Raw genomic sequence first — 20,040 nt, 5'->3', positions numbered from 1 at the left:
GAAAGGTGGCTTCTGGAGAGCAATCAGAACCTTGTTCAGATCCCAGGGTTCCAATGGCCGCTTGTAAGGGGGAATGAGATGACAAACCCCTTGCAGGAACGTGCGTACCTTAGGAAGTCGCGCCAGGCGCTTCTGAAAGAATACGGATAGCGCAGAGACTTGTCCTTTAAGGGAGCTAAGCGACAAACCTTTTTCCAACCCAGACTGCAGGAAAGAAAGAAAAATAGGCAATGCAAATGGCCAGGGAGAAACTCCCTGAGCAGAGCACCAAGATAAGAATATCTTCCACGTTCTGTGGTAGATCTTGGCGGAGGATGGTTTCCTAGCCTGTCTCATGGTGGCAACAACATCATGAGATAAACCTGAGGTCCCTAGGATCCAGGACTCAATGGCCACACAGTCAGGTTCAGGGCCGCAGAATTCAGATGGAAAAACGGCCCTTGAGACAGCAAGTCTGGACGGCCTGGTAGCGCCCACGGTTGTCCTACCGTGAGATGCCACAGATCCGGGTACCACGACCTCCTTGGCCAGTCTGGAGCGACGAGAATGGCGCAACGGCAGTCGGACCTGATTTTGCGGATCACTCTGGGCAACAATGCCAGAGGTGGGAACACATAAGGTAGTCGGAACTGCGACCAATCCTGAACTAAGGCGTCTGCCGCCAGAGCTCGGTGATCGTGAGACCGTGCCATGAAAACCGGGACCTTGTTGTTGTGCCGTGACGCCATCAGGTCGACGTCCGGCATCCCCCAGCGGCGACAGATCTCCTGAAACACGTCCGGGTGAAGGGACCATTCCCCTGCGTCCATGCCCTGGCGACTGAGAAAATCTGCTTCCCAGTTTTCCACGCCTGGGATGTGAACTGCGGATATGGTGGATGCTGTGTTTTCCACCCACGTCAGAATCCGCCGGACTTCTTGAAAGGCTTGTCGACTGCGTGTTCCCCCTTGGTGGTTGATGTACGCCACCGCTGTGGAATTGTCCGACTGAATCCGGATCTGCTTGCCCTCCAGCCACTGTTGGAAGGCTCGCAGAGCAAGATAGACTGCTCTGATTTCCAGAACATTGATCTGAAGGGTGGACTCTCTCTGAGTCCACGTACCCTGAGCCCTGTGGTGAAGAAACACTGCTCCCCACCCTGATAGGCTCGCATCTGTCGTGACCACCGCCCAGGATGGGGGTAGGAACGACTTTCCTTTTGACAATGAGGTGGGAAGAAGCCACCATCGGAGAGAGTCCTTGGTTGCCTGAGAGAGGGAGACATCCCTGTCGAGGGATGTCGACTTCCCGTCCCATTGGCGGAGAATGTCCCATTGTAGAGGGCGCAGATGAAACTGCGCGAAAGGGACTGCTTCCATTGCTGCCACCATCTTCCCTAGGAAATGCATGAGGCGCCTCAAGGAGTGGGACTGGTTCTGCAGGAGAGATTGCACCCCTGTCTGCAGAGAGCACTGCTTGTCCAGTGGAAGCTTCACTATCGCTGAGAGAGTATGAAACTCCATGCCAAGATATGTTAGTGATTGGGTCGGGGTTAGATTTGACTTTGAAAAGTTGATAATCCACCCGAAACTCTGGAGAGTCTTCAGTGCCACGTTCAGACTGTGTTGGCATGCCTCTTGAGAGGGTGCCTTTATAAGTAGATCGTCCAAATACGGGATCACGGAGTGACCCTGCGAGTGCAGGACAGCTACTACTGCTGCCATGACCTTGGTGAAGACCCGAGGGGCTGTTGCCAGCCTGAAAGGTAACGCTACGAACTGCAGGTGTTCGCTTTCTATAACGAAGCGTAGAAAACGCTGATGCTCTGGCGCAATCGGCACGTGAAGATAAGCATCCTTGATGTCTATTGATGCTAAGAAATCTCCTTGAGACATTGAGGCTATAACGGAGCGGAGAGATTCCATCCGGAACCTCCTGGTTTTTACGTGTTTGTTGAGCAACTTTAGATCCAGGACGGGCCGAAAGGACCCGTCCTTCTTTGGCACCACAAACAGATTGGAGTAAAAACCGTGACCTTGTTCCTGAAGAGGAACGGAAGTCACCACTCCTTCCGCCTTTAGAGCGGCCACCGCCTGCAGCAGAGCATCGGCTCGGTCGGGCGGTGGGGAAGTTCTGAAGAAACGAGTTGGAGGACGAGAGCTGAATTCTATCCTGTACCCGTGAGACAGAATGTCCCTCACCCAACGGTCTTTGACCTGTGACAGCCAAATGCCGCCAAAGCGGGAGAGCCTGCCACCGACCGAGGATGCGGAGAGAGGAGGCTGAAAGTCATGAGGAAGCCGTCTTGGTAACGGTTCTTCCTGCTGTCTTTTTTGGGCGTGACTGCGTCCGCCAAGAATCTGAGCCTCTCTGATCCTTTTGAGTCCTCTTGGACGACGAGAATTGGGACCTGCCTGAGCCTCGAAAGGACCGAAAACCAGACTGACCCCTCCTTTGTTGGGGCTTGTTTTGTCTGTGTTAAGGTAAGGATGAGTCCTTACCCTTGGAGTGTTTAATTATTTCATCCAAACGCTCCCCAAACAATCGGTCACGAGAAAAGGGCAAACTGGTTAAGCACTTCTTGGAAGCAGAATCTGCTTTCCATTCTCTCAACCACAGGGCTCTGCGCAAAACCACGGAGTTGGCTGACGCCACCGCCGTACGGCTCGTAGAGTACAGGACAGCATTAATCGCGTAAGACGCGAATGCAGACATTTGAGAGGTCAATGGTGCCACCTGCGGGGCAGATGTACGTGTGACCGAGTCGACTTGTATAAGCCCAGCTGAAATAGCTTGAAGTGCCCATACGGCTGCGAAAGCTGGCGCCAACGACGCTCCAATAGCTTCATAGATGGATTTCAGCCAGAGCTCCATCTGCCTGTCAGTGGCATCTTTAAGTGCCGCTCCATCTTCTACTGCAACTAAGGATCTAGCTGCAAGCCTGGAGATTGGAGGGTCCACCTTGGGACACTGGGTCCAACCCTTGACCACGTCAGGGGGAAAAGGATAGCGTGTATCTTTAAGCCGTTTAGAAAACCGCTTCTCAGGATAAGCGTGGTGTTTCTGGATTGCATCTCTAAAGTCAGCGTGGTCCAGAAAAGTGCTTAATTTACGCTTGGGATATCTGAAATGGAATTTCTCCTGCTGTGAAGCTGCCTCCTCCTCAGTAGGAGCTGGCGGAGAAATATCTAACATCCTATTGATGGACGCTATAAGATCATTCACTATGGCGTCACCATCCGGTGTATCCAGATTGAGAGCGGACCCAGGATCAGAATCTTGATCAGTTACATCCGCCTCATCACCCATAGATTCGTCCCGCTGGGATCCTGACCAGTGAGACGAAGTTGAGGGCCCCTCATAACGAGCCCGCTTAGGTTGTCTGGGACTGTCGTCCGAGTCAGAATCGTCACCCTGGGGTGCATGTGACACCCCCGGAGCTTGGAAGTGTTCCAGCTGAGGGGGACCAGGGAGCAATGATGCCCCAGTGACCATGGTCTGAGTTACTGGTCTAGACTGCAATGTTTCAAGAATCTTTGACATGGTCATAGACAATCTGTCAGCAAAAGCTGCAAACTCTGTTCCTGTCACCTGGACAGCATTCACAGGTGGTACACCCTGGGTCACGTCCAGCAGAGGCCCCGGCTGTGCAAGTTGCACAGGGGCCGAGCACTGCACACAATGGGGGTCCGTGGAACCTGCCGGTAGAGCAGCCCCACATGCGGTACAGGCAGCATATAATGTCTGTGCCTTGGCACCCTTGCGTTTTGCGGACGACATGCTGTTGCCTCCTTGTAATCTAGGAGGGTATATAGCCGAGAATCACCAGCGACCGTACAGTACAAAGTATTCGCAAACATAAAATACTCAGTATACAAACGGCACAAGTGGGGGTGAGCCCTTGAGGGCTGCTTACCGCCCGCTGAACAGCGGGTATGAGGCCGTAGAATCCCGTGTCTGGGTCTCCCCGTCTCCCCTCTGCAGCTCAGCGTGCAGGCAGGAATGGCTGCCGGCGTTCTGTGAAGAGGGGCGGACCGTGGGCGTGCCACAAACAAAGAGCGGGAAACTGCGTCCTACTGTGCCTGGTGTGAGGGCTGGAGTATGTAAAAACGACTCCAGCCCTCAGCGCTGATGCTCTGTACAGCGTCCCGCCCTCCTCCTGACTGGCAGGTGCGGAGGCGGGAACGAACGAACTAGGCCGCAAAAGCCGGGGACTGTAGTAATAAGCGCGGCCGTGATATATGCACGGCCAGCGCGGAAGTCCCCGGCGCACCACAAGTCCCAGCCGCGTCGCAGTCCCAGCGGCCGGCGCGACCGTTCTCCCTGAGTCTACCCACTCAGCTAAGCTGAAGTGAGGAAATGGCACAAGCGCAGCAGCGCTGTTGTCCCCGGCGCACTAACACACCCAGCAATGCTGCGGTGTGCGCGCGTATGCACGGGGACACAGAGTACCTTGACGGAGCAGGGCCATGTCCCTGACGATACTCAGCTCCAAATCCAGCGGCTTCTCCAGGGGCTGCGGATGGAGCACGGTCTCTGTGCCTGGAGACCGGTAAAATCCCACTTCGCCCAGAGCCCTAATGGGGATGGGGAAGGAATCAGCATGTGGGCTCCAGCCTCCGTACCCGCAATGGGTACCTCAACCTTAACAAGCACCACCGACAGAAAGTGGGGTGAGAAGGGAGCATGCTGGGGGCCCTGTATGGGCCCTCTTTTCTTCCATCCGACATAGTCAGCAGCTGCTGCTGACTAAACAGTGGAGCTATGCGTGCGTGTCTGACCTCCTTCGCACAAAGCAAAAAACAAAAAACTGAAGGACCCGTGCTCCCACGGGGGGGTGTATAGCCAGAAGGGGAGGGGCCTTACACTTTTAAGTGTAGTACTTTGTGCGGCCTCCGGAGGCAGTAGCTATACACCAATTGTCTGGGTCTCCCAATTAGGAGCGAAAAAGAAAGTACGGCTTTTAGGTTACTTGCTACTTAGCCAGTATTTCCCATTGACTTGCATATTCGTTACGAGTAGCGGGCACAATGCGAGTAGCAGACAGTACTCACTAACCGCATAGCGAGTACGAACAGTTAACTACGCGCTCAATACTGGGGAAGAGTTGTACTTTTAAACAAAACTCTGGAGTCTTACCATATAGTGTACTGGAAAACAGCAAAAAAAAAAAAAAAAAAAAAAAAAAAAAAGAATCCAAATGCAATTGCACGATCGTTTTTGGGGTATTTTATTCACGGTGTTCACTACATAGTAACACTGATGTGTCTGTGTGATGCCTCAGGTCACTACAAGATCGTAGACATCAAACATGAATAGGTTTACTTTTATCTAAAGAGTGAAAAAAAATGCAGAAGTTTGTCCGAAAAAAAAGTGGCACGCTTTTTGCGCCATTTTCCGAGACCCGTAGCATGCTCATTTTTCAGGCTATGGATCTCCGTGACGGCTTATGGTTTAAATGGTACCATTTTTGCGCAGATGCTACGTTTTGTTTGCTTGTCATTACATTTTGCGACAACCCAAAAAAAAAAAAAAATAAAATAAATAAAATTTTATCGTTTGGAATATTTTTGCCGCTACGCAGTTTACTGATCAAGTTAAATAATTTGATATTTTGATAGATCAGGCATATCTGAACATGGCGATACCAAATAAGTATATTTTTTAATTTTTTTAATCATCAATGGTGCGAATGGGGGGGGGCGGTGTTTTTTTTTATTTTACTAGTCCCGCTAGGGGACTATAAGGGTCAGCAGCCTGATCACTGGTTGATTTCTGTTGAGCAGAGCTGCACAGCTCTGAGCAGCAGAAATGCAGCGTTCCTGTGTGAGCCGGCGTTCTGTCGGCTCTAAGAGGAAATACGTCATGATCGTGACAGGAGTCATCACATAATCCGTCGCTACCATGGCAACCATCGGCTCCCCGTGATCGTGTCACGGGGCCTCCGATGGTGGCGGGGAAAGGCACATTCCCCACCGTCGCCATTTAACTAGTGCTGTCACATTTTATCAGTGCAAACTAAGTGGTTAACAGGCACGGGTGGATCGTGGATCCACCTGTGCCCGATAGCCACACACGTCTGCTATTCAAATCAGCAGAGATGTGCAGGGATCAACGCAGCAGCCGGCAGTGATTAACCCTTGATGATTTAGGACGTTCCAGTACATCCTAGGTCATGAAGGGGTTAGAACGATTTGGAAAATATGGCTCCTTTCTTCGAAAAAGGAAGATACTGAGTATTCACGGTAAAATCTCTTTCTCGGAGCTTTCATTTTGGGTGACACACCATGGTTTGCTGTGTCCCCCAATGAAGCAATAGACAAAAAAAACAAAAAAACGCTAAGCCTTTTTTTTTGTAGAGTGGAGCTAAACTGTCCAAATTTATGGAAAGAGATGTCCGGCAATTTTTGTTTTCCAGAAAAATGGCCTTTGTGTGATCTCCGAGAAGAAGAGTAATTGTGCAGAATGTCAGGTCCGTCCCTCCAATCAAAGGGACATCGGAGGTCTAGGAAAGACTATGGGCACCATATTACAGATCGATACAACATGGAGGGGACATACAGTAGATAAGTGTCGTAAGTAACTGAGGATCAATGATTACTCACCACCCCATAGCTGTAGGTGTCCAGTTCAAACGTTAGCTTCCCCAGTTTCACGTACTCATCGGGCAGGTACGCCAACGTACCCCTCACCGTGCTGGTCCGTGCTAAAGTGCGACTTTTCCCGGCATCGCATGCAAATCGGCTGAAGCGAGCGAGTCCAAAGTCCCCTAACTTGGCAACCAAGCCCTGATCCAAAAGGATGTTTGAACTCTTGATGTCCCCATGGATGATGCTGGGACTGAGGGTGTGCAAGAACTGGATGCCGCAGGCTGCACCCTGCATGATGCTCAGACGTTGCTTCCAGGTCAAAGAAGGACAACTGCCCTGCGAAAGAAATCGATCATGACACTTTGTGAAACAGCAAATCGGCGTGTTGGTGACATTTAATAGTCAAGAACCAAAAGGTCTGTCCTAGAGATTGCGAGAATGGATTCTCAGGACCCGGTCTAGCGGCCACGCTGTTGCGCAATCTAGGATTGTTGGACAGAAGCCCTGCAAACCTCCTCCTAGAGTTCTTCTTTTGATTAGTCAGGCTGGAGAGATGTCATGCGATGTCGCACAGGCTGGATAATCAAAAGAATAGCCGCAGGTGCCGGAAGATGGGAGGTCCTCAGTGCTCCAAGATGATGGTCACCGATTACTGACCGGGCCATTGGTTTATACAGGCCCTCTCCGCATATCTATATAAACGAATGGCTCGGTCAATAATCAGTGACCATCAGCCTCGAGCGCCAAGGACGCCATCAGCCTCGAGCGCCAAGGACGCCATCAGCCTCGAGCGCCAAGGACGCCATCAGCCTCGAGCGCCAAGGACGCCATCAGCCTCGAGCGCCAAGGACGCCATCAGCCTCGAGCGCCAAGGACGCCATCAGCCTCGAGCGCCAAGGACGCCATCAGCCTCGAGCGCCAAGGACGCCATCAGCCTCGAGCGCCAAGGACGCCATCAGCCTCGAGCGCCAAGGACGCCATCAGCCTCGAGCGCCAAGGACGCCATCAGCCTCGAGCGCCAAGGACGCCATCAGCCTCGAGCGCCAAGGACGCCATCAGCCTCGAGCGCCAAGGACGCCATCAGCCTCGAGCGCCAAGGACGCCATCAGCCTGGAGCGCCAAGGACGCCATCAGCCTGGAGCGCCAAGGACGCCATCAGCCTGGAGCGCCAAGGACGCCATCAGCCTGGAGCGCCAAGGACGCCATCAGCCTGGAGCGCCAAGGACGCCATCAGCCTGGAGCGCCAAGGACGCCATCAGCCTGGAGCGCCAAGGACGCCATCCGCCTGGAGCGCCAAGGACGCCATCCGCCTGGAGCGCCAAGGACGCCATCCGCCTGGAGCGCCAAGGACGCCATCCGCCTGGAGCGCCAAGGACGCCATCCGCCTGGAGCGCCAAGGACGCCATCAGCCTGGAGCGCCAAGGACGCCATCCGCCTGGAGCGCCAAGGACGCCATCCGCCTGGAGCGCCAAGGACGCCATCCGCCTGGAGCGCCAAGGACGCCATCCGCCTGGAGCGCCAAGGACGCCATCCGCCTGGAGCGCCAAGGACGCCATCCGCCTGGAGCGCCAAGGACGCCATCCGCCTGGAGCGCCAAGGACGCCATCCGCCTGGAGCGCCAAGGACGCCATCCGCCTGGAGCGCCAAGGACGCCATCCGCCTGGAGCGCCAAGGACGCCATCCGCCTGGAGCGCCAAGGACGCCATCCGCCTGGAGCGCCAAGGACGCCATCCGCCTGCAGCGCCAAGGACGCCATCAGCCTGCAGCGCCAAGGACGCCATCAGCCTGGAGCGCCAAGGACGCCATCAGCCTGGAGCGCCAAGGACGCCATCAGCCTGGAGCGCCAAGGACGCCATCAGTCTGGAGCGCCAAGGACGCCATCAGCCTGGAGCGCTAAGAACCTTCTCCCAACTCCCGGCACCCGCGGGTCTTCTTTTGATTAGCCAGCCTGGTGAGACATCGCCATCTCTTGCTGGTCTTACCTGGTGATGCAGCCTATCCTCCAGCGAGCCATTAGGCAGATACAGATAAATGAGGCAGTATTCCTCCCCCTGCATACAGTATCCGGCCAGGTCAATAATATTTGGGTGGCGAAGACTGTGGAATGAAAGAGGAGAAAGCGACAAATTAAAGAACGAGTATTTTGCACAACACGTTCTAATGAAACTAACAAGTATTCATCATGACACGAGGAAATCTAACAAGTGATGGGGAAACCTAAAATTAACCTAAAAAGGGAACTACACCCATATGTGTGTTAGAAGCGGGCCTGTCAATATGAGTGGTCATGTACAAAAGTATGAAAACCGCGTGCGTGCGTGTGTGTTAATAATTTCATCTTGTATCGCCCATTCCTACCAAAAAGGAGAATCTTAAGAAGCGGCATCTCAGGTGCCACCAAGCCCTGTATTTAAATACCCTGGCCAAAGAAAGTAATCTTGACCCCTAACGAACAGCCTAGACAAAAGCATCATCCACCCAATATAAAGTGCCTGAACCATGCTGGCTGAACACACCAATATTTAGGGGTTCGGCCGACAATATAATATGGATGGGAACCCTGGACAATTATCAGGTGAGATGTCGATCAGTGGTGTCTAAATTCGGAAAAGCCAATATGTCAGATGGGGTCTCCATCATAGAGAACACAGGAACCCTCAGTGATCCGGTGTATGGAAGAGTTGATCCAACCACCCACCATCTAATGTATATACCGGCTCTAAAGGGACGTTTAGGGATCCAGATTTATAGGTAAACTGGAAGGAGACCTAATTTGTGTTATTTCTTACCCCGTCAGTTTGTCTATCTCCGTCTGGAAGCTTTTCTTTACTGTGCTCCATTCCAATTCTGCATCCTAGAAATATACAAGTGTATACGGCGTTAGGACAAGGCCGCGGACGGCGGCACCCTTTTAGGGTTTAGGCTCAGTGCTCATGATCAGAATCCCTTGCATGTATGGTCATGAGCACTGTGAAGCCGGGTGTACGTGTCCTGGCTTCAGAGAGGTTTAGCACGTGTGACCGGAAGTGCCGGGACTTCTGATCCATGAGCACTGATACTAAGTCCGGCATCGGAAGCTGGGACAACGGACACAGGTACACGCGTCACCACCGATGATGTGGGCAATGGGCATTGAAGAGCATGTTTGCACGCCCCTGTAGGTGTGCTAACTTGCTAAGAGGGCGGAATGAGTGCAGGAACTAACACCCTTGTGACTAGTCCCTACGCTCATTAGCATATCATAAAGGATTTTTAGAAATACGTTTTCTAAAGATGTCTATCTATCCTAGTGTATACAGGGACGGTTAGGCAGGGATTAGCAATATACACACTGAACTGCCCGTGGTTCTGGGTGCATATTGGACCTGGCAGGTTCCCTTTCAATTTTAGATTGAGTTTCTTCAATCTCTAATTAAAAATAATAAACTTCTCCCAGGTTATCTGGCTTTCTGAGCCGTATATGGAGCAATTTCGTGAGCTCACGAACCTCACACAAGGCACCATTGTATGACACCCCGGTCAGCATACCTGCTTCAGCCTCTTAATGGCATACGCAGTGTTCCGGATGACTGCCTTATACACACAGCCAAATCCACCCTCTCCGATAAGGAAGGACTGGGAGAAGTTTCTTGTGCTCTGGGTCACGTCTTGGAAATTCCACAATAAATGCTTTGAGGGCTCTATCGCGTGACTGACGTCCGGGGATTCCTGGAAGTAACAGTGAGAAGAACAGTATGGATTACATGGCAATGATGATATAGGGTGTATGCTATCTCAGTAATATTAGAAGTGTAAAGTCTGCATATATCTAAAACAAAAAAAAAAAAGATTACTTTGGAGACAGCAAGCCAGCCATCCTGTTCTCAGTCTAAGGGTTCCGTGACACGTAGCGACGCAACAACGATCGCACCAGCGATCCGACCTGGCAGGGATCGTTGGTGCGTCGCTACATGGTCGCTGGTGAGCTGTCAAAATCAGGCAGATTTCACCAGCGACTCGTGTAACGATGCTGCGCTTGGTAACCAGGGTAAATATCGGGTTACTAAGCAAAGCGCTTTGCTTAGTTACCCGATATTTACCCTGGTTACCAGCGTACGTTACTTACACAGAGTCGGTGCTCGTTGGTCTCCCGGAGTCAAACACAGCGATGTGTGCTGTCCTGCGGGAGACCAACGAGCAGAAAAAGGTCCTGATCGTTTTGTAACGATCAGCGACCTCGCAGCAGGGGACCGCTCACTGATACGTGTCACACACAGCGACATCGCTGGCAAGGTTGCTGATGAGTCACCAAAGCTGTGACGTTTCAGCGATCTCGCTAGTGATATTGCTATGTGTGACGGGGGCTTTAGGCTACAGTCACACCTCTGTGAGAAACAAAAATCAGACAATAGACGGTCTGACAAGAGTTTCGTGGATCTATACCCTCGTCCATTAAACCGAAGGATCCGTGCGCAATATCTAGGAGAATCAGAGCCGGTCGAACTGTGATCCATGTTTGTGGATCAGAATTTGTCAAACAAGTCACTGAATCTGGGGGAAAAAAAAAAAAAAAGTAAGACGCAGAGGGAGAGAAAAAAAAAAAAAAAGAAAGAAAGAAAGAAAGAAAGAAAAAGAAAGGAGGTGGGAGAGGGGTGGGAAGAAGGGGGAAAAAAAGAAGGGGGGGGGAAGAAGGGGGGAAAGGAGGGGGGGAAAGAGGGGGGGAAAGAGGGGGGGGGAAAGAGGGGGGGGAAAGGGGGGGAAAGAGGGGGGGAAAGAGGGGGGGAAAGAGGGGGGGGGGAAAGAGGGGGGGGGGGAAAGAGGGGGGGGGGGGAAAGAGGGGGGGGGGGAAAGAGGGGGGGGGGGAAAGAGGGGGGGGGAAAGAGGGGGGGGGAAAGAGGGGGGGGGGAAAGAGGGGGGGGGAAAGAGGGGGGGGGGGAAAGAGGGGGGGGAAAGAGGGGGGGAAAGAGGGGGGGAAAGAGGGGGGGAAAGAGGGGGGGAAAGAGGGGGGGAAAGAGGGGGGGAAAGGGGGGGGGAAAGAGGGGGGGGGAAAGAGGGGGGGGGAAAGAGGGGGGGGGGAAAGAGGGGGGGGGGAAAGAGGGGGGGGGGAAAGAGGGGGGGGGGGAAAGAGGGGGGGGGAAAGAGGGGGGGGGGAAAGAGGGGGGGGGAAAGAGGGGGGGGGAAAGAGGGGGGGGGGAAAGAGGGGGGGGGGGGAAAGAGGGGGGGGGGGGAAAGAGGGGGGGGGGGAAAGAGGGGGGGGGGGAAAGAGGGGGGGGAAAGAGGGGGGGGAAAGAGGGGGGGGGAAAGAGGGGGGGGAAAGAGGGGGGGGAAAGAGGGGGGGGAAAGAGGGGGGGGAAAGAGGGGGGGGGAAAGAGGGGGGGGAAAGAGGGGGGGGGAAAGAGGGGGGGGGAAAGAGGGGGGGGAAAGAGGGGGGGAAAGAGGGGGGGGAAAAGAGGGGGGGAAAAGAGGGGGGGGAAAAGAGGGGGGGGGGGAAAGAGGGGGGGGGAAAAGAGGGGGGGGAAAAGAGGGGGGGGGAAAGAGGGGGGGGAAAGAGGGGGGGAAAAGAGGGGGGGAAAAGAGGGGGGGGAAAGAGGGGGGGGGAAAGAGGGGGGGGGAAAGAGGGGGGGGGAAAGAGGGGGGGGGAAAGAGGGGGGGGGGGGAAAGAGGGGGGGGAAAGAGGGGGGGGAAAGAGGGGGGGGGAAAGAGGGGGGGGGGAAGAGGGGGGGGGAAAGAGGGGGGGGGAAAGAGGGGGGGGGGAAAGAGGGGGGGGGAAAGAGGGGGGGGGAAAGAGGGGGGGGAAAGAGGGGGGGGAAAGAGGGGGGGGAAAGAGGGGGGGGAAAGAGGGGGGGGAAAGGAGGGGGGGAAAGAGGGGGGGGGGAAGAGGGGGGGGGAAAGGAGGGGGGGAAAGGAGGGGGGGAAAGGAGGGGGGGAAAGGAGGGGGGGAAAGGAGGGGGGGAAAGGAGGGGGGGAAAGGAGGGGGGGAAAGGAGGGGGGGAAAGGAGGGGGGGAAAGAGGGAATGGAAAAAAAAAAGGTTTAAAAAAAAGGAGAAAAAAAATATAAAAAAGGAGAAAGATAGGAATAAACAAACAAGTAAGAAAAGACAGACAGCCCCCCCCTCCAAAAAAAACAAAAACCCAAAAAGTAGAGACGCAACTATGATGACACCTGAAGAAATAACTGGTCTGTTTCTCACAGACAGTAAAATTCCCACGGATGTGAGGCTGTCGCCTTACACAAATTTGACAGCACAGTGCGGCCTCTGTCCCGGCTTCTTAGAGGCTATGGGAATCTTATAAGGTAGTGCCATCTTAAGAAAAATAACCAAAAACCGCAAACGATCTACACAAAGCAAACCAGTAGATAAATGGATTTTGAGTGATGCCTTTCTGCTAGGTATCGGCTACTCAATCTCCTGATAATGTGACCGCAGAGATACGCCATCACTCCGGGCACCGGCTCCAGCTCAGGCAGAATAGAGCACAATCACTTATGGGACAAGATTACGCGCGGCGTGTAGAGATCATCACTGGTTTATCTGCAGAACAGGATTTCAGGTTGCGGTCAGTGCAGTGGGATTCCCCTCCGAATTCTCGTCAGGTACTTACACTTCTTTGTGAAAATCTCTACATAAAATTTATCCACACTTCCTTTATTCCCATAATAATGACATTAGGTTGATATAGAAAATATATTTATTATTGATCAATTCTGTTAGGTTCTGAAAATCTCCTGGTGTTTTGTTTACACACGCGTCTCCATGGCGACAGACCACAAACAATCCCGGCGTAGTCTGACCCCGCAGTCACATTCTCTGTCATCATTCCCTTTAATTCTTACCATTAGAGGTTAGCAAGAATAGGGAACTGATAGAAGAAAGTACAACTGCAGGAGGGGTTTGATTGAGGTCTTATGGTTGACTTTTTAGCAGTGTGCTGTACAGTTCATTAAACTACAAGTCACGCAGTCTTCTGAAGTTCATTTTATCCCTTCCAGCTTCACTGCCGCAACACCGGTCCCAGTCTTGTGCTCACAGCGTCTGAATGGTCGTACCCACTTTGTTTTTAATGTAAAGGCATGTATTCAGAACTAAAAATCACCTTTACAACTGTGTTACACTAAAAATTTTGTACAGTTTGACTTTTAAAGTGCTTGTGTTGAACTGCGTATTACTAACTCCAGAATGAGTTAACTGAGAAATAGTCAGTGAGCTCATTCTGAGTGTTTAACATGTTTATTTTTCTGAGCTCTTCTCACATGATTTATGACCACAGAGCCACATCAGGGAGGAACAGAAAAGCGGAGGCGGGGAAGCAGAGAAGCGGAGGCGGGGAAGCAGAGAAGCGGAGGCGGGGAAGCAGAGAAGCGGAGGCGGGGAAGCAGAGAAGCGGAGGCGGGGAAGCAGAGAAGCGGAGGCGGGGGAGCAGAGAAGCGGAGGCGGGGGAGCAGAGAAGCGGAGGCGGGGGAGAAGCAGAGAAGCGGAGGCAGGGGGGAAGCAGAGAAGCGGAGGGGGGGGAACAGAGAAGCGGAGGGGGGGGAACAGAGAAGCGGAGGGGGGGGAACAGAGAAGCGGAGGGGGGGGGAACAGAGAAGCGGAGGGGGGGGAACAGAGAAGCGGAGGGGGGGGGGGGAACAGAGAAGCGGAGGGTGGGGAACAGAGAAGCGGAGGGGGGCGAACAGAGAAGCGGAGGTGGGCGAACAGAGAAGCGGAGGGGGTGGGCGAACAGAGAAGCGGAGAGGGTGGGCGAACAGAGAAGCGGAGGGGGGGGAACAGAGAAGCGGAGGGGGGGAACAGAGAAGCGGAGGGGGGGGGGGAACAGAGAAGCGGAGGGGGGGGGGGGACAGAGAAGCGGAGGGGGGGGAACAGAGAAGCGGAGGGGGGGGGGGGGAACAGAGAAGCGGAGGGGGGGGGGGGGAACAGAGAAGCGGAGGGGGGGGGAACAGAGAAGCGGAGGGGGGGGAACAGAGAAGCGGAGGGGGGGAACAGAGAAGCGGAGGGGGGGAACAGAGAAGCGGAGGGGGGGGAACAGAGAAGCGGAGGGGGGGAACAGAGAAGCGGAGGGGGGGGGGGGAACAGAGAAGCGGAGGGGGGGGGACAGAGAAGCGGAGGGGGGGGGACAGAGAAGCGGAGGGGGAACTGTGTATGACTAGCTGCAGAATGAGTAAACTGAAAATCAGTCAGTGAGCTCAATCTGTGTGTCTCACACGCTGGATGACTACAGAGCCACATCAAAGCTAAATCTGGAGGAAAAATTGAGCTAGTGAAAAGGCCAAAATGTTAAAAAAAAAATGAAACCCAATTGCAAAAAATATTTTTTAGCCAAAATATAATATATGCAAGTAAAAAAAAAAAAAAGACCCCGAAAGGTGGACAACCTCTAAGTATTGCAAACCCGTTTTGTGCCAATTGCAAAGTTGCTTCAGTTCTTATTGGATAAGTTTATGAAGGAGGATCTGTTTTACCCCCCTTTTCCCCCACCATCATTGAGGGGGGGTAGTAATGTACAGAGTACAGGTATATAAAGTGGTGGAAGTTTTGGACTTACCTGAATAGAGGGGTGAGTATTACTAGTAGTGCTGTCCCTGCTGCTTTCCGAGCTTGAGGCTTTGGATGGGCAAATGCTGCTAAAATTGAAGCGTGAAGGAGGGGGGCCAGGAAAAGGTAGTGGGAGATCTACAACAAAAATACCACATACATACAAATAAGTGTGAAATCGTTACATTTGCATACCAAGGTCTCGTATGCCGTCATGCCAATTCCCCATGAAATTAAAAAAAATATTTGTTGTGGTTTTCCTCTGTTAGTCCTCCTGGAAATGAGTGTTACCATTTACCTTTTCCAGAGTGTCCCTAAATATTAGTTGAATCGGTGCCACCATGTTAGATGTAAAGGAATTGTTCCTTCCCAGTTATTATTTATTCATACACTTCCAGGAGGAGTAGCAGAGGGACAGCCAACACAGTACAGGAACTACTTTAAAAGTACCAGGATTAGGTGCATTGTCTGTTGAGGGCAACTTTCTTTTCTCACAGGGATTGTGTTCTGGGGAAGGCAATATACGTGTGGGAGGAGGAGAGGGCTCCTTGGCCGGATGAGTGTTTTGAGCAGCTGCCAATTTCGATACATAATCCAAACTCCCTAAGAAAGAAAAAGGAAAAATGATTCTTCAAACATAACCACATAAACCTGCTGATTGTCAGACTCTGTATGTACCACCTGCAAGATTTAACAAATCTTGAAGGGCTTAAAGGGGCCCAGTCATCGGGTCAGAAGTGGACAGTTTTTGCTGTTATTGTATTCCTGCTGTTCCCCTGAGTAATTTGGTTTTCGTTTTTTCAAAATCCCCCTCCCTGTTCCAAAGATACAGGCCTTTTTATTTAGAGCCAATTAATATCCTTTTTACCAAGGGGCGTGGCTCACATGATCCTCGGGGGCGTGACAGTCACTAAATGAAAAAGCCCGTATTTTTGGAACCGTTTGGCGGATTTTAAAAAAACAAAAACCGGATTACTCAGGGGAGCGGCAGAAATAAAATAAAAGCAACAAATTATAGTTTGGACCTCTTTTGTAAAAGAAGTACTAAGATGACAAGCCTGGGTGCCTTTATTAGGCCCATCTGCCACAACAGCCCAATGTCATACCGTGACTTTATGATCTCTGTAGTTGTAAGTATGCGTCTACTGTATAACCCAATGGTTAGAAGGGTTATATGCAGCTTGACAGGGGTGCCAATAGTAGGACACCCCACCGATCTAATATTTGTCAGTTTGGATAAAGAAAAGTGAAAAATCTAAGCAATGGACCCTTTCCTATACAACGTCTGTATTACTTGCTTTATTCTTCTCATCTTTCACTCATGTGTCATCACTTTTGCAGCGTTTTACTCTCGGGAACGAGTCTGTGCCACTTAAGTAAAAAAATTCACAATTCCGCTCATTTACATTTCAAAACGCAAAATGGTAACTTTCCAATCCCAACCAAATACAGAATAATTATCAGGACTGCCTTCTTTAGCAGCAGGAACAGTCCATTAATGAGATCTAAAACTATAGGAATTCGAAAGTTCCCCCCTGCCTTTCCCGAAAAATTCACTAGCAGACTCTCAGAATCGGGAGGTTATAAAACAGTATGTATAATGATAGATACAGCGAGCACGACCGGAGCTCCCACAGCTCTGCAGCTTATTAATGAAACACCCGGCTGCTAATGGGAGAGATCCCCAGAATGACAAGTGGAACGCAATATGACAATATATACATGGCCTGGCAACAGTAACATCAGATGCAATTCCATAAAGATGGCTGAGGACTTCCTTATTCCTATGACCAAACAGTTATCCTTCATAGATCTCCTAGAGTAACAGTCATGTTATTCCAGAGAAGAACGATGATGAGCGACCATCAGATAATCCAATACTGCTTTTTCTCTGGATATAAGAAAAGGTCTAAACCGGAGCCCCGGGGCGAAGGTCGGGAGGCGACGGCTGCCCCCGGGGCGAAGGTCGGGAGGCGACGGCTGCCCCCGGGGCGAAGGTCGGGAGGCGACGGCTGCCCCCGGGGCGAAGGTCGGGAGGCGACGGCTGCCCCCGGGGCGAAGGTCGGGAGGCGACGGCTTCCCCCGGGGCGAAGGTCGGGAGGAGACGGCTTCCCCCGGGGCGAAGGTCGGGAGGAGACGGCTTCCCCCGGGGCGAAGGTCGGGAGGAGACGGCTTCCCCAGGGGCGAAGGTCGGGAGGAGACGGCTTCCCCAGGGGCGAAGGTCGGGAGGAGACGGCTTCCCCAGGGGCGAAGGTCGGGAGGAGACGGCTTCCCCAGGGGCGAAGGTCGGGAGGAGACGGCTTCCCCAGGGGCGAAGGTCGGGAGGCGACGGCTTCCCCAGGGGCGAAGGTCGGGAGGCGACGGCTTCCCCAGGGGCGAAGGTCGGGAGGCGACGGCTTCCCCAGGGGCGAAGGTCGGGAGGCGACGGCTTCCCCAGGGGCGAAGGTCGGGAGGCGACGGCTTCCCCAGGGGCGAAGGTCGGGAGGCGACGGCTTCCCCAAGGGCGAAGGTCGGGAGGCGACTGCTTCCCCAAAGCCCTGGGTGAGGTTGGAAGAGACGGCTCCCCTGAAGCTACATGCATGAAAAATTACTAAAACAAAAAAAAAAAACCATGGTCTTGGAGCAACCAACCAGATTCTATTGTTCTACCCTGCGTAGGTTTGAGAAGTAAATGTAGTAACGCGATAGTTCGCTATGTGCAATATGGATTCCTTTAGTAAATTCAGTTTTTATAAAACTGATAGAGAATTAAAAAAAAAAAAAAAAAAAAAAAAAAAAAATATATATGATGGACTCACAGTAATCAAAAATATTGAGCGCCCGCAATAAGTTCAGTTTCCTTAAGATGAACATCAGGTCCTTCAGTCGGGCATTTCTCTGGGTCCAGTTCCACATGACCTCTTGGGTCCGATTCCTCCGGGGTACCTGCTCCAGGAGCCTCAGTTCTGTCTGGTCGGTGATAACCATGGAAGCTGAAAAACAGAAAATACAAGGATATTTGTAAAAGTAAGATTGTGCTGGACAAGGACATTTCAGCAGAAGCTTTTATCTAATATGAAGTCTGAAAACATAGGTCTTCATCCAGCCAGATCTCTATATATCAGACAAAATCAAAAGCCCAAGATAACTGAAGAGGGAGATAAGAATGTGAATGGTGGCTTAAGGGGGTGGTCTGGTTTAGATAAATATCCTACTGTCACTCCGGGAGCGAGAGGACTCCCTACGAGCGACGCAACACAAAGGGAAAACCAGAGAAGACATTCAACAGAAGGCCCTGGTGCTAGGGAGTGTGGAGCGGGGGTCACCCACTAACACCCACCTGAGGCTGAACCCTGCGCTCCTCTTAGGGATCCCAAGACAGGGCCTTCCCCCTGTGTGCCATCACGGGCCTAGGCCCTCGCTGGCTCTGAGCTCACATTGAATAGTGTCAAGGCCAGTGTCTCACCACTGCAATAAGATATCACAAGGAAATTAAGAAATGGGTGGGGAAAGACACAACAAAAAGCACTCCACGGCTTCTCTAGCAGTAAACGTCTAAGCAGCAACCAAAACGAACACCTAAGCTTCTCCAGAGACAGGCTCCTTCAAAATGGACAGTATAGAATGAACTATAGCCGGCATAGGGAGGAGTAAGGAGTGGATATTTATAGTATAAGGGAGTGGCAGTGGCTACAGCTGAGATTACAACAGCCTGTTAAATCACAGCAGGATAGAAAGGAACCAAAGGGCACAACTGTTGTAACCTTGGACCATGCAAAGGTCTAGAGAAGACGCTATTGACATAGTAGCAGCAACTTTAAGAGGGGGCTCATTAGACAGCGCTCTCTCCCGACCTTCCGAAACACTTGGGTTGGAAGTCCACTCTGGCAATAGCACATCTCCCTTGAAAACAAAAAGATTGGGTCAAAAAATTCCAGCTACCTGATCATTCATGGAAATGAGGTTTTGGGAGAGTCGGGAGGCCGCCCACAATGCTCATCAAGTGAGTATGGGGGCCTTAATTCAGTCAACAGTTGTACACACACCTAAGGCTATGTGCACACGCTGTGTTTTTATGACGCTGTATTTTTGGCCGCTAAAAACGCAGAAAACCGCACCCGCACCAAAAAAACGCAGCAAAAAAAGCATGTGTTTTTACCGCGATTTGGTGCGTTTTGCTGCGTTTTTCCAATGCATTGCATGGGGGGAAAACGCAGAAAAACGCAGGAAAGAATTGACATGTCCATTTTTTTTTTTAAGCTAAAAAAACGCAGCTTAAAAAAAAAAAAGTTGTGTGTAGACAGCAAAAATGAAAACTCAGACTTAGCTGGGGAAGCAATGTCATGCAGTTTTGAGGCCAAAACCGCACCCGAAAAATGCACTGTGTGAACTTACCCTAAATGTGTAAAAAAAATATGATTGGCCATGTTAAAATTCAAGATGCCCGATACTTCCTTCCCTCTAGATCTGCCATTAGTGGAAAGTTAGGACTCTCCCAATACATATGATGGCCATCTTTACATGTTGACTATTCATAAAGGAAGTAAGGATAAAGTCTGTTTCACTTCTACAGACCTTCATGATCTGAGTTCAACATGGCGGAGGGGGTGAGGTGGGGGTAGTCTCCTGATCCAATCTCAACAGCCTCAAATCCGCCCAGGTGTCTTGAGTTTGGGTTAGGGGACCCCCAACCGGTCACGGACATCATGGTTCATACTCAGACCTCAAATGTCAGGCATGTGATACCGCCTTCATCATTTACATCAAAAATCAAGGGCCACTTATAGGAACCAGAGTGCAGTTTCCAACAAACTCATAAGAAGAGACGAGCAGTGTTATCATAGGGACACATAACACTAACCATAATGTCTACTTTCAATCAGCAAGAACTGGAATGAAAGGTTTAAATAACCACAAATTAGACAGACATCCTTAATATGGATCTTCTGGGGCATCCTATTTTTTGGGGAAGGGTATCCAAT

The 20,040-nt window shown here is 51.7% G+C and overlaps 1 protein-coding gene across 1 annotated transcript in view; it reads right to left on the bottom strand.

Moving 5' to 3' along the window:
• The window catches only part of IRAK1 (interleukin 1 receptor associated kinase 1), a 73,263-nt gene that overhangs the window by 18,240 nt on the left and 34,983 nt on the right, over nt 1-20,040 (bottom strand). Inside the window, exons 2-8 of the mRNA XM_075322848.1 lie at nt 17,878-18,051; nt 15,530-15,682; nt 15,090-15,217; nt 10,098-10,277; nt 9,359-9,423; nt 8,552-8,666; nt 6,585-6,905 (exon numbers count right to left, since the gene is read on the bottom strand). Of these exons, the coding sequence (XP_075178963.1) occupies nt 6,585-6,905; nt 8,552-8,666; nt 9,359-9,423; nt 10,098-10,277; nt 15,090-15,217; nt 15,530-15,682; nt 17,878-18,051 (1,136 nt within the window). The remainder of the gene's footprint in view (nt 1-6,584; nt 6,906-8,551; nt 8,667-9,358; nt 9,424-10,097; nt 10,278-15,089; nt 15,218-15,529; nt 15,683-17,877; nt 18,052-20,040) is intronic.

The sequence above is a fragment of the Anomaloglossus baeobatrachus genome, chromosome 9 (genome assembly GCF_048569485.1).
Source record: "Anomaloglossus baeobatrachus isolate aAnoBae1 chromosome 9, aAnoBae1.hap1, whole genome shotgun sequence".
NCBI classification, from domain to species: domain Eukaryota; kingdom Metazoa; phylum Chordata; class Amphibia; order Anura; family Aromobatidae; genus Anomaloglossus; species Anomaloglossus baeobatrachus.
Note: the sequence above shows the minus strand (reverse complement) of the source record. Positions and strands in the feature narration are given on the sequence as shown.